Genomic DNA, 12,937 nt, shown 5'->3' with positions numbered 1-12,937 from the left:
CTTGTTACCTACTTGGCGCATCTAGGCATCAAGGATAAAGTAAATACCTTCACTTCTTGATCTGCTTGAACAAGGGAGTAACCGAACCAAATTGATTGTTGCGACAACAAACACGCAGGCACCCCTTTCTGCATCCCCCGTCAATCACGGTATCATATCTGCGATCTAGGCAACTTAAACACTATGGGACTGCGCGATAATGACACCAATAGAAATGACTTTCTCTCGCCACATTTCGCTCCTTTGTTGGTCAACACACGGGTCGACGCATGTCCGAGGCGATGCAGTGATCAAGAGCCAATATTTGTGCGACAATCTGGGAAGCCACAATCGGGTCACTGCCTTAGCTTGTGTAACACATCTATCTGTTTTTTTGGTTGACTACCCCTGGTTTTCCCGAGATACACGGTACTCTCTAAATGATGTGCAAATGAAGTGATCATTGAATTTATGAGGAATTGTTGATGATTATACATCATCTTGTATGATAATCATACCAGATAGAGTAAGGCAAGAATATGACGCAGGCTGGACAAATCAATTCTGCTTGATTGACCTCTTTGTTTGTCGTACATCTTCATTCACCATCAGGTGTGGTTAGAATGAGTACCTCATGTTACAAAAATGCTTCCATGATTCACCGCCGTTTCGACAGGGCGTCCGAGACTTCACCTTTGTTGGTCTCACGGAGAAGAGATGCCTCTACTTGGCACACTTTCTGGTTGGTCGTTTTCGCAGAACCCCAGCACGAGAATCGATATTTCGAAAACAGCATCCAAGACTGTCTCTACTTCATGCAATCTTCTAGGCTTTTCTACAATCCTTGATGGGCGCCGGGCACCCGTGCTGGCTTCATCGGAAGCAACACCAATTTTCGCCTTAAAATTGAGTCAGGAAACGTCACACGACCAACTAGTGATCCCGCGATCATGGCAGCTGTCTTGAAATTTGAGATCATCCTTGTTCTCGAACGATTGCGAGAACGATTCCCAGAGACCAGAGATCGTGGCAACCTATTCCTATGCCCGTCCTGCAATGCGAAGCGCTCTGCATCAGCAAACTTGAATGCAACAAGGCTCGTAGATTCCCATCGTCACGCCAGGTAAGCCAGCAGCCGCTACGATTTACCGATATCCAGAGTGTCCATCAAGAGTCAAACTATTGCCTAGACCTTTCTTGATTGTCGTTGTTCATGATGGACATCATTTTCAACTCTAAATCTTGACGAAGTCTCTCATTCCGACAAAATCACTTTCCTATATTCCTTAATCTTCGAATTTTCTCTGTTGAAATGTAATCTTGAATATACTTCTTTTACTCGGTATTCTGCTCGGTAAATTGTTGACGAGATGAAGTCGATGCGAGATTCAAAGCAATCAGAATCGAGAGTGGTTTCGCTGGTTTCATTCTCCACGCGGTGAATCGAAACCCCTATCTTATCACCATCATCCTCGATCTCGTAGAGATCACTGTACTGTCATTACATAATAATGTTCCAGATCACTTACTACGTTTCTTACAGTCGTCATTGGCTTCGTGTTCTCGCTCAAACTTTCGGGGCCTTATGGGTCGGAATGGGAGTACAGGCTTCGGTTTCGCAAAACGACGCCGCAACTTGGCTTCTCCAGTGACTCGGCCCAGTGGAGCAAGTCCGATCGCCTCTTGTATCTTAGCTAAGACTGGGCCGAGTCAACTTTGAAATGGGTGTGTTTAACACCGTCAGCGAATCATCGGCAAGGAAAACCGCCTCCTCTCCTCGTCTGCGTGTGTTAGTCAGGAATGTTTCCGACCAATACTCCGCTAGCGCTGCGCGTCTGACTCCGAGAAAGGAACCTTGGAACCCTGGAACCCCAGATCCTCCGGATAATCATCGGCGGAAGCCCCCCCGCCCAGTTCTCGTTCAAGCGAAGTCACCAGACAACTCTCGACAACCCTTTTATCATCATGGAAGTTGTTCTTCTTTCCAACGAGTTCAATCAATGGTTCTCGTCCGGCATTCTTCAAAAGCCAATCAGTTTGTACACAGAGTTTAGAGAATCAGGTTGCGCTGGTGACTGGCCAACACCCCTTCAAGATGTCGCAAACCGTCACCGAGGCGCGGTCCGAGGCGCAGCACCAGAAAACCTTCACTTCGGAACCCTATGAGCTCGGCAGACTGAGCTCCAGCGGTCGCGCACTTGGGACTGCCTCACCGAAGAAAGATGGACCCGAAGAACATCAATCGTTGGATGCCCCCGACGACACTCCTCCAACAAATGCTCATGGACCTATCGAACGATGGAATTCGCCAAGGGGTAACATGGGAAGACTAGGCTTTGCTTTCTTCTCGTTTGCCATTGCCGGTATGAACGACGCAGCAGTCGGTGTAAGTGGTCGTTGATATGCCGATAATTTGTAGATAAGTAGTCACTAACATAACACCATCCTTCAGGCTTTGATTCCCTACGTACGTTAGCCTCCTATGCGCTCTAAATGTTAGAGAATCTGTAGTGGACTTGACATTCTAATTCTTTTCCAGCTTGAGACCTACTACGAACTCAGCTACACTATCGTCTCGTTGATCTTTCTGACTCCCTTCGCCGGTTACTCGGTCGCAGCATTCACCAACGCTAGGATTCATCAGAAGTTTGGTCAAAGAGGCGTGGCCATAATGTCCCCTCTCTGCCACATCATCACATACGTCGTCCTGGCTTTGCATCCTCCTTACCCAGCACTTATCGTGGCCAATATGATCAGCGGATTCGGCAATGGACTGACTGATGCCTGCTTTTGCGCCTGGGTTGGCGCCATGGACAAGGCAAACACAATTCAGGGGTTTCTGCACTCTTTCTATTCCGTTGGAGCTCTCGTGTCTCCACTGATCGCTACTTCGATGGTGGTTACTGCCAAGCTGCCTTGGTACAACTACTACTATGTAATGGTGGGTCGAGTGCCACTTGGCCGGCGCCGTTGGTAATAAATACATGTACTAACAACTCGTAGGTCGGTGCATCTGTCCTCGAACTGGTCGGCCTCACTGTCACCTTCTGGCAAAAGACCGGCGCTATGTATCGCGCGGAGCACGCGCACGAGAACGAGGGTAACGGGGGTGCGGGTACCAGAATCGCACTCAAATCCAAAGTTACCTGGCTTTGTTCCATCTTCTTCTTTGCGTACATGGGTGTCGAAGGTAGGACGTCATATCGGTATGGTGTTTGAAAGGTGCTAACTCGACTTCTTAGTTGGTCTCGGAGGCTGGATCGTAACATTCATGTTACGCGTTCGAAAGGCATCCGCCTATGCGTCTGGTATTTCTGCGACTGGATTCTGGGCAGGCCAGGCCCTGGGACGTGCTACCTTGGGCTTCGTGACAGAGCGTTATGGAGAAAGGCTTTGCATCAGCATTTACATCGCCATCTGTCTCGCCCTCCAGCTTCTCTTCTGGCTTGTTCCCCAGTTCATCGTTTCAGCCATTGCGGTGGCTTTCCTCGGGTTCTTCCTGGGGCCGATGTTCCCTGGAGCAGTCATGATGACAGCCAAGCTACTCCCGAAGCACATCCATGTCAGCGCTATTGGCTTTGCCATGGCTATTGGTGGTACTGGTGGAACGGTTTTTCCGTTCATCATTGGCGCGATTGCGACAAGTAAGGGTGTTGCTGTACTCCAGCCGATTGTCCTGTCGCTGATTGCAGTCGTGGCTATCGTGTGGCTTTGCTTCCCTCGCATCAAGAAGCGGGATGAGAACATTATGTCTGGTCTATAAAAAAGAGGTATAACAAGGCGCTGTCCTTGACTGTACAATTGCCCACGTAATTTGTTGCCGAGCCATAGATGTGGACAGATGAAAGATAGAGCTCATCGATCGATCCACCACAGACACACTGCAGTGGGAATCAATTTGGGAGAGAAGCTTCTGCTCAGTTTAAAGAGTAAACCGCACACTTATATACAATGCCTCCAAATAATCCAGCTCTGGCAAACGGTTGGACCCCATATGTACACAACAGGGGCGTATGTCAACAGACCAGCAGCGTTGCTCGTATACACTGAGTCAAGTATGTACAAAGAAATATCATTTCATCCCACCATACCATAAATACGACATCCAAACCGGCTGGTGATCCAGTTACAACTTTTGGCCAGCAGCGCCGGGGACGGAACCAGCAACCTTGCCGGAGCCGAGGGCGGCAATCTTGTAAGGCAACGAGGCAGAGGTGAGGGTTCCCTTGGGAACGGAGTTCTTGGAGCCACCGAGCTCGACGTCCTCAGCGACGGCGTATCCGGTCTCCTTGGAGTCAGCGAAGAAGATGGCTTCGGCGGGGCAGCTGTTAAAGGCGGTGCTCTGGACAAGGACCTGGGCGCCCATGCGGGAGTTGATACCGGTGAGCAGGAGCTTGTCGTAGTATGAGTTGACGACGTGGACGGTACCGAAGCGGACGAGAGGAGTACGGGAGTTGATGTTGGTCCAGTGGTTGTTGGCATAGGTGACGTGAAGCTTGCCCTTGTCCTCGCTGCCGTTGCTGTCAGAGTGACCGACCAGGGATCCCTTCCACTGTATTATCGTTGTTAGTTTGGAACTTGTTGAGAACCAAGAGACAGAAGCCAGGATCATAACAGGACTTACGTGGTCGTGGAAGTAGACGTTGGAGACCGTGATCCAGTCAGCACCGTGGGAGATGTCGAGGAGACCATCGAGGTCATCCTTGCCTCCGCTCAAGTCACCAGAAAGGTCGCAGTGATCAACCCAGACGTTGGTGGACTCATCGATACCAATGGCATCACCATTGCTAGCCTTGACACCGCCGATCTTCAGGTTGCGGATAATGACGTTCTTGACCTGGCGGACGTACAGGCCAACGTTGTTGAGGGCTACAGAGATATTGACATTAGTATAACAGTGCGTAAGAGGCGGTAATTGTAACCTTCACGATACTTACAGCTGCCCTTCTCTCCGATGATGGTCTTGTCAGAAGAAACGCGGACCTTGGCGCTGCCAGAGATGGCCCCGGAGATGACTATGGTAAGGGGACCCTCCTTCTTAGCGGCAGCAACGAGCTCATCGACAGTCTTGACGGTAACACTGGAGCCGCCGGCACCACCGGTGGTACCTTCGCCTTGGGTGCAGTAGCCGATGTTGCAAGCCTCGGCGGCCTGGCGGAGAGCAAGCTCGTTGCGGGCGGTGACGATGTTGGCAGGCGAAGCCGCGGCCAAAGCAGCCATGAAGGTGACAGCTGGAAACTTCATCTTGGTGGTGTTGAGTATCTTAGCCAAATAGGCTGGGTAAGGAATCGGTTCGGATGAATAATAGGTAAATGTCGTGAAGCGGGTGACTAGCACTACCGAAGTTGATGGAATGGGATGAACAGGAAAGAGAATGAAAGACTTGAAAGGCGCGATGGAGAGAAAGAAGAACTGTTGGTCCGACCTATCGACGGCTGAGTCTTATATATAAAATACAAGCGCCGGATTCCGTTTCTCGTTTAAAGTGAGGTAAGATGGCGCCATTGGTAGTTGTGGTAACTTGCAAGAAGGCCAGTCCGCGGCTCCACGTTGACAACTGCATTGCTGGGCGTTTCCAACTGAGCGCATCCCTTGAGCTCATCGAGACCCTTATTTATTTCGCCTTCTGTGTAGTCCAAGATGATCTTACAAACATGACAGGGCATGGGACGGACTAGACGAGGATTCCGTCGATAAAGACGCCTTGGCCGAAGGATACAGCAAGAGGTGATTGGCCTCTAGCGCGGCCGTTACATTGACATGAACGACGCAAGTAAGGAAGACCGATGTCTTGGCCCGTCCCATGACGGCCAGGGTACCAAAACCAGAGAACTGGGCACGACTTCATTTCCTAAAAGAACGCGAGAGAATGGCTCCTGTCCGATATTGCCCGTCTTCTGGTAATATGGCCTGGTGTGGTTGGGAAGTGCAGGGGTTGCGAATAGGCTCATTCGGCTGTTGCTGGCAGGGCCTAGCTGAACCCACCGAGGGCAGAAGACCGAGCCAGTGCCCCCCCAGCTGGGCAGCCGTCCGCAGTAACGCTGAAGGTGTGACCCTGCGCTAGAGTTGTACAGCTGCTATGTTTCGGATCAGCAGGGTGAGTGGCTTTTGCGCGCGGCACCCCAGAGATAGATGAACGCCAAGATGCTGTCTAAATGAACGAGGACTGGTCGTTGGAGGAATAACTCAAAGCAGAGCGTCGCCGTGTGCAGAGCGGATGGCGCCGCCTATCTAAGAAGATGCGCTGCTGATCTGATGGGGGTTATTGTCATGATGAGTGTGGGGGGATGACCCCTGGCCTGGTTGCTCATAGCGAGTTGCCAACGAGTTGATGACCGGCTCCCATCTCTTTACACCTTTTACCTCACGTTGAAAGCCCATCTTACGGCGAGTTCTCAACTATAGAGGAACACAGATGCGAAACGAAACTTCTATATCTTACTTCCTTGTAACTTCCCGGCACTTTGCGATCACTTCGCAGCGAACTTTATCACTCTCAGACAGTATGCCCGTCATGATGCAAGAAGTGAGGGGGGCGGTCATTGACCTGTGCATCTACCCGCAACCTTGGCATGTTGCACTATTGAAAAGGGGGATTAGCTGCCAAGAATGCGAATATTGGCATTCTGCACTGCCAAACTCTGCTTTCCAATCATCGTGCAGTTCAACTGCCTACTCCACCATTTTCTCACTTCTTACCAAGCACGAGAACAGAAGACAATAGCGGCCTTGTGTTGCCCATTCAAGGCGGGCGTATCCCGTGGCCTCCTCCTCGCCTCTCACGAGTCATCGATGCACCAACGTACTCAATCCAACTGAGCCGATAGCGCCAAGACGTCTATATCGAACCAACCTTGGCATTCTACAACGCAGGAGATTGGAACCTGAACATCAAACGGCTCGTATTCGATCGGCAGAAATCCACAATCAAGGGGAGAACGTCTTGCTCTCAAGAGAAAGGAGAGAGCAAGATCCGCTAAATCAAGGACTCAGCTGGTAGCTACGTCTAGCCAGACGTATGTCGGGGGAAGATTGTTGTCAACGAATACAATTCAAGGTCGGTTGCGATGTCTGGTCAGACCCAGCAGGTCAGCACTCCCTCTAGCCTTTCAACGACTCCATAGCGTCATGTATGCCTTCTGTACTAACCAATGCCGAAAAGGTTAGCACCTGCGGTGACACCATTTTGTCTTAGGATCTCTTTGCATAGCGACGGCTACCGGAATCCTTCTCGATATCGACCGACGGTTGCATCTTGCCGAACTCTTCAGATCGCCCGGGTCATGTGGCATTCTTCGCCATTGACTAATTTTGCACGAATGAAACTGTTTCCTCCGTCTCCGAATGACCATACGGAAAAGCCACCGACATGCCTTGAAGAAGAAGGTGGGTTGATCAAAGCTAACATTACATCCATCTAAGGATTCCACTCCACTGTAAGCGATTTCCGGTTAGATTCAATTTGCTGCATTGATTCGACTCAGGCACAGTATCCGCATTGATCGAGGAAGGAAAGGTGACCTCGGACGAAGAATCAAGACCATCAATGACGACCTCAATAGCTATTTTTGTGTTCTTGATCTGCATCTCGAGAGATATTAGATGATCACCAGAAACGAAATCGGCGCTTCGCTCAGCCTCGTATTGCTATGAGCTTCGAATCAGTTGCCAGTCTGCTAATAGGTTGAGCAATTGTCAGCGCGCAGACTGCACAGCATTCAGGATGCTTGCCACACTTTTAAGGGCTTATGTCTGGAAGCATAATACGTCTCGGAACCTTGGTATTCTTTGTTACTTGACGCATGTGTCTCGCTACATATCTTCGTGGGCTTTGCTAACGGCTCGTCGCTTTAGATACTTCCAGAGGTGTTTTTCCGAGCATCCACTGGTCTTCAGTTGACTATCGATACAACTCCCCCATCTCTCCGATAGTCGAGCAGCCTGATTTGAGAATGTTTCGATGCTATGGCCCAAGTTCTCGTCCATCATCCATAGGTACTGGGAGCACACGTATGAGTGGCCTAACAGGACATAGAACGGAGTCATCCCATGCTAACCAGTGGTCTGCTCGGTCGTCCGGTACTATGAGACATAAAGGCCTCTACCTAAACATTCCCTCTTCTTTTCCCGTCAACTCTCATGCAATGGTTGGCAACGACCTATTTTCTTTCGGTCTAATTACCTCTGCGTGTCAAATTCGCATTTTATCACCACACAAACCCCTTTCGGATCAAGATGAGGCAGAGAAATGTTTACGATCTGGTTGCCTGGTCATGAGAGACCAAGAAATAAAGCACTAGAGCAAGAGTCCACCACCTGCATATGCGTCCTCTGTTCTCTAATCCTACCACTCTCTCGATGCCCTTTAACGGCAGCAAATATCCCACAAGCGCATCATTCAGTATACCACCAAGCGGGTGTCATATCGGTCTAGGCGGCCGAGCTCAGCCTCATCTTAGATACCTACCCCGAAGTCGACATTGATAGCGACCTGGGTTATCGCAAAGTAGTAAGTTCAAGCTCCAGCGCCGCTAGTAGGTGTTCGCCTTGCTAGATACGGCTGTGGGGAGACGCTTCCTTCACCGAGAATCCCTACTCAACCTTTTAGTGCCAAGGTTACGTGACCTTCACGTCACAATGCAGTGTCCCTCGGATGTAATGAAGAGTCAGGAGCACAAGAGTGCGCTTGGTCTCAACTCTCGAGTTGGTCTTCTCTTTCGTCGGTACAAAAGTCCATCGTAATTTAAGGTTATCGGGGCTTCTAGCGTTGGCGATGGTTGTAGATAACGTAGGGAGCGGACGACATAAAATGCGGGGTCGGTCCGGCGCCGGTCACGGGTCTCACGGGTTGAATCGGCTGACCCCTGCTTCCCCTCACATCGCCGTCGGCATATCATGACGAAAGAAAGATAAGAATGCTGTTGGTATATCACTCTTCTTCTTTCCACGGCTTCCTTACGTCTCAATACACCTCTCAAGTTTCTCTGCCTTTGTTTTGAGAGAGTACGGCTATAGACCCATTTCACTTTGAACCTCATTCCTCTCAATCAAACATGTCTGATATCAAGAAGTACCAGCTTGGAGACTTCGCCCTTCAAAGTGGTGGCTCATTGCCAGGAGCATGGATCGCATATAAGACATTTGGCGACCCATCCCTTCCAGCGGTTGTCTATCCTACCTGGTACTCCGGCGCTATTGCGGACAACGAATGGCTAGTGGGAGACGACAAGACCTTGAACCCGAAAGACTATTTCATCATCATTCCGGCCCTGTTCGGCAACGGACAGTCCGTCAGCCCTTCCAACTCAGACATCAATCCATTTCCCGACGTGTCTTTCTTCGATAACGTGAAGGCGCAATACGAATTGGTTACCAAGGAACTCAAGATCACCCATCTCAGAGCCGTTCTAGGATGGTCTATGGGCGCGGCTCAATCTTTCCAATGGGCGACGCAATATCCCGACTTCTTGGATATCGCAGTCCCATTTTGTGGCGCCGCGAAGTGCGCCCCACACAATCAAGTTTTCTTGGAAGGCGTCAAGTCGGCGCTTCTCGCGGCAAAGAAGACCAGCTCAGCCGGCAGTACATTAGGACGCATTGCATCAACCGGGGACAAGTCTGCCAGGGTCTGGTCAGACGAGGAGAAGCAAGTTGGCCTTAAAGCTTTTGGTCGCGGGTACGCCGGATGGGGCTTTTCCCAAGCATTTTACCGACATGAGCTGCACAAAAAGTTTTACGGAGCCAAGGATCTCGAGGACTTCATGCAATCGTTTTGGGAGAAGTGGGCTCTTAGCAAGGACCCGGAGAACTTGCTTGTCATGATTCACACGTGGCAAAGTGCCGATGTGAGCAATCAAGAGCCATACAATGGCGATTTCAAGAAGGCCATGGCGAGCATCAAGGCTAAAACTTTGGTGCTGCCCTCCAAGACTGATCTCTACTTTCCGTAAGAATCTCGCTCTAAATACCGCCATGACTAATACTGACAGTTGCAGGCCCGAGGACTCTGAGTATGAGGTCGAGTGTATGAGTGAAGGCGTCGGTGAACTGGCTGTTTACCCTTCCATTTGGGGCCATTGGGCTGGAGGGCCCCCGGGGAACTTTGAAGATGTCAAGTGGCTAGACGACAAGCTGAAGAACATCTTCGCTATAGCGCCAAAGAGGAGTTAAAGAGGTCCAGGAGTTGATTGCGAAATATGCGGGGCATGGCGTCGTGACCAAATTGTGTCCTTTCGCTAAAAGCAATAGTTAATTTGTGCACTTTACCAGGAAAGAAGACACCGCCTCTTTCTAAGTCCTATGCCGGTGTGCTATTTCAACTATCTACTAATAAGATGTAAGAGACAGACATATGTTACTGTAAGCACCAAGAAGACATTCAATCTCTCACTTTCTGAGGTCTCTACACACTGGACCTTCCTGCCATTGTCCCTTTACTTTCGTAGGGCTGGCTGAACGGTGATACCCTCAAACTTCTGCCGAATCTCTGTAGTTACGCCAGACATATCGCAGAGATCTTTATCATGCAACATGTCCGAGCGGGGCACCCAACTTCCATGTATGCCATTGCGTAGCCGAAAAGGTAGTTCAATTATTGCCACAGGGCCTGATTCAATATCTTTGGCGTCGAGGATCAAAATGCAGGACAGTCTGACATCTCGTCTGTTCGCGATGGTCACAAGAAAGCCGTCTCCTTCCGCAGCTTTGAAAATGTCAGTGAACCCAGCACTCGTCTGATGTTTGTTGCTCAATGGAATACTTACCCTCCGGGGACCTTGGTAAGAAAGCTACCTCATGTAGGGAAGTATGTTCCCCCGCAGACCAGTGATCATACTTCCCGGTGTTGATATCTGCAGCTGCAATGGTGTTGTAAGTCCCACCGACAGGACTGTACTTGGCCTTTGGATCATGAACGCAAAGGAACAGTTTGCTGTACGCTTTGGTTGCGAATCTTTCATCAACCTTGGGCATTTCGCCATCGAGGGCGACGAGCTCGGTCGGCTCAACTTGGAAGGTTGTTGCGTTGGGATCGAGCTTCCAGCGCACATAGCTACTAGCAGGTTGTCCCACCGCTGCTTTACCGCTTGGGTGAGAGAATGGGTCTTCGCCTCGTGGACTAAAGAACCAAAACTAGTGCACGAGTTAGAGAATGCTTTTAGGAGATAGTCCTACAGAATGCGCACCTTGTTATGGTGGGTAAGGGGCGCGTCGAGGTAAACACATCCGTCTTCGCCTTCGAACGCGTTTCCGGTGTGTCCGTAGAAGGCGTTCTTGAAGTTGAACCACCGAACATCTTCAGGTTTAGGGTTTCGCCGCGGCAGAAGACCAAAGGTCAGGGTCTTGTCCTCAGCCCATGCGAAATGCTTCGATCCTTGCTGCAGTATTTCAACTGGCTGTGTCTCAAGTGGAATGAGTACGAATACGATCCAATTCTTGGTCGCTGCCATATCGTGCATCATTCCCACATACGGCGTCTTAATCCAACATTCTTCGAGCTTCTCCCCGTTCTTATCGAAGAGATAGTATGCAACATCATTTGTCGCATCGCCTTTAGCTTCATAGCCCATGGTGATCAGCTCTCCATTGTCAGGGTCAATTTTCGGATGCGCGGTAAAAGTTGGAGCTGAGTACTGCCCATGAAAGTCGTACAATCCTTCAGCTTTGAATTAGTTGCATGTAGAGAACAGACATGCATTGGTCAGTTGAGTGACGATACCTTACCTCTGGTTTCAAGGGAGTCCGGGTCCATTGCGTACGGCCTAGAGTCTTCTTTCAATGCCAGTAGCTGGTTTTCGAAATACACAATATGAGTGTTCGCAGTGGAGTGAACCTCATGCTTCACTCTTGGGTCGTCTGAGTAGCGGTTTCGATATTTGCCAAAGACTGACTGCCTCGCTGCCCTCTCAATGTTAAACTTGGCAGTGCGCACATACTTCTGCTTGAAGTCGGCGTGACCGTTCCTGATTCGAACTGCATCTATGGCGCCATCCCCGTTGATGAAAACATCGTCTTCGTAAAGAGGGGCCCAAGACCAGTCGGGCATGCAACGGTAGTATGTTCCGTCTATCTCTTGTGGGATTGAACCGCGGACAATGCAATTATAGACTTCCGCTTCGAAACGGCAAGGTGCTTCTGGCCCATCAAAGAATGGCGTTGGAGGGAAGTTCGTCTCCTGCTGTGCCTTGAGAGACCTCGAACAGTCAGAAAGGTTAGGCATGTTGCTATCTTGATTTGTTTAAACCTTGGGGATGCCCATTGGATTCGTCCGTCTTTCGATGGATAGTTATACTACCAGATGACTTATTCGGGTAGCCCGGCATTATCTCAATAAACGTCTTCGGTTTTACTACGCTACTTCTAGTAACCGAGACCGACTACGAGTAGTTGCAATCGAAACACCATGATCATCATTGAAAAGTACAGTAATCGATTCCCAGGCTTTTCCTCCTTGACGCTCCAAACTCTGTATCATCTGCCGAACAGTGACGCTGCCACACTTTCCAACGGCGACCGCTATGCGGAGATGGCGGGGGCGGAGACCGAGAAGGGATTGAACTGCCGGTCGACCAGGGATGCTAGGTCAACTACAAAGGGTTCAGTGATTGGTGGCCTAGGACGGAGACCGACCTCAAGGTTTCGGCTCTGGCCGTGCGTTCATTCAGTATGCTTACCAGGTAGGACGGAGGACCGTATAAATCGAGTGTATTGACCTGGATAAGTCAACATACCCACTTCCTGGCACCCCCCTGTTTCTGGCACCACAAAAACGATGGGATCACAACCCAACCTCCTCATTACTATTAACTATTGATCCTCAACCACACCCACTACAATACAGCTGCCAGCCTCACTAGGGCATTCAGAGTCGCTGGATTCAGCCGTGATAACCTCCTTTTCACCCGCTTCGATTTGAGCCCGATGGATATCCCTGATGTTCGCGAACTTCGTATTGGGATCG

The 12,937-nt window shown here is 50.1% G+C and overlaps 5 protein-coding genes across 5 annotated transcripts; 3 read left to right on the top strand and 2 right to left on the bottom strand.

Annotated features, from left to right (window-relative positions):
- Nucleotides 1-2,074: 2,074 nt before the first annotated feature.
- CTAM01_15210 (major facilitator superfamily transporter) lies at nucleotides 2,075-3,742 on the top strand (the record flags this gene model as incomplete). The annotated part of the gene is made up of 5 exons (XM_060531208.1): nucleotides 2,075-2,365; nucleotides 2,432-2,446; nucleotides 2,519-2,920; nucleotides 2,983-3,169; nucleotides 3,222-3,742. 5 exons carry the CDS (start codon nucleotides 2,075-2,077, stop codon nucleotides 3,740-3,742), a joined length of 1,416 nt encoding a protein of 471 aa, XP_060374198.1.
- A 363-nt stretch (nucleotides 3,743-4,105) lies between these two features.
- Nucleotides 4,106-5,223, bottom strand: CTAM01_15209 (pectate lyase B; the record flags this gene model as incomplete). Its single annotated transcript, XM_060531207.1, has 3 exons — nucleotides 4,106-4,531; nucleotides 4,604-4,848; nucleotides 4,917-5,223. 3 exons carry the CDS (start codon nucleotides 5,221-5,223, stop codon nucleotides 4,106-4,108), a joined length of 978 nt encoding a protein of 325 aa, XP_060374197.1.
- A 3,078-nt stretch (nucleotides 5,224-8,301) lies between these two features.
- On the top strand, nucleotides 8,302-8,463 carry CTAM01_15208 (uncharacterized protein; the record flags this gene model as incomplete). The annotated part of the gene is made up of 1 exon (XM_060531206.1): nucleotides 8,302-8,463. One exon carries the CDS (start codon nucleotides 8,302-8,304, stop codon nucleotides 8,461-8,463), a length of 162 nt encoding a protein of 53 aa, XP_060374196.1.
- A 569-nt stretch (nucleotides 8,464-9,032) lies between these two features.
- Nucleotides 9,033-10,149, top strand: CTAM01_15207 (uncharacterized protein; the record flags this gene model as incomplete). Its single annotated transcript, XM_060531205.1, has 2 exons — nucleotides 9,033-9,925; nucleotides 9,975-10,149. 2 exons carry the CDS (start codon nucleotides 9,033-9,035, stop codon nucleotides 10,147-10,149), a joined length of 1,068 nt encoding a protein of 355 aa, XP_060374195.1.
- A 263-nt stretch (nucleotides 10,150-10,412) lies between these two features.
- CTAM01_15206 (uncharacterized protein) lies at nucleotides 10,413-12,196 on the bottom strand (the record flags this gene model as incomplete). Its single annotated transcript, XM_060531204.1, has 4 exons — nucleotides 10,413-10,681; nucleotides 10,743-11,109; nucleotides 11,163-11,632; nucleotides 11,701-12,196. The coding sequence occupies 4 exons, from the start codon at nucleotides 12,194-12,196 to the stop codon at nucleotides 10,413-10,415; spliced, it is 1,602 nt and encodes a 533-aa protein (XP_060374194.1).
- Between the last annotated feature and the right edge of the window lie 741 nt (nucleotides 12,197-12,937).

The sequence above is a fragment of the Colletotrichum tamarilloi genome (assembly GCF_030869305.1).
Source record: "Colletotrichum tamarilloi strain Tom-12 chromosome Unknown Scaffold_153.1, whole genome shotgun sequence".
Classification (NCBI taxonomy): Eukaryota; Fungi; Ascomycota; class Sordariomycetes; order Glomerellales; family Glomerellaceae; genus Colletotrichum; species Colletotrichum tamarilloi.
The sequence above is the reverse complement of the archived record's forward strand: the minus strand, read 5'-3'. Positions and strand labels throughout refer to the sequence as shown.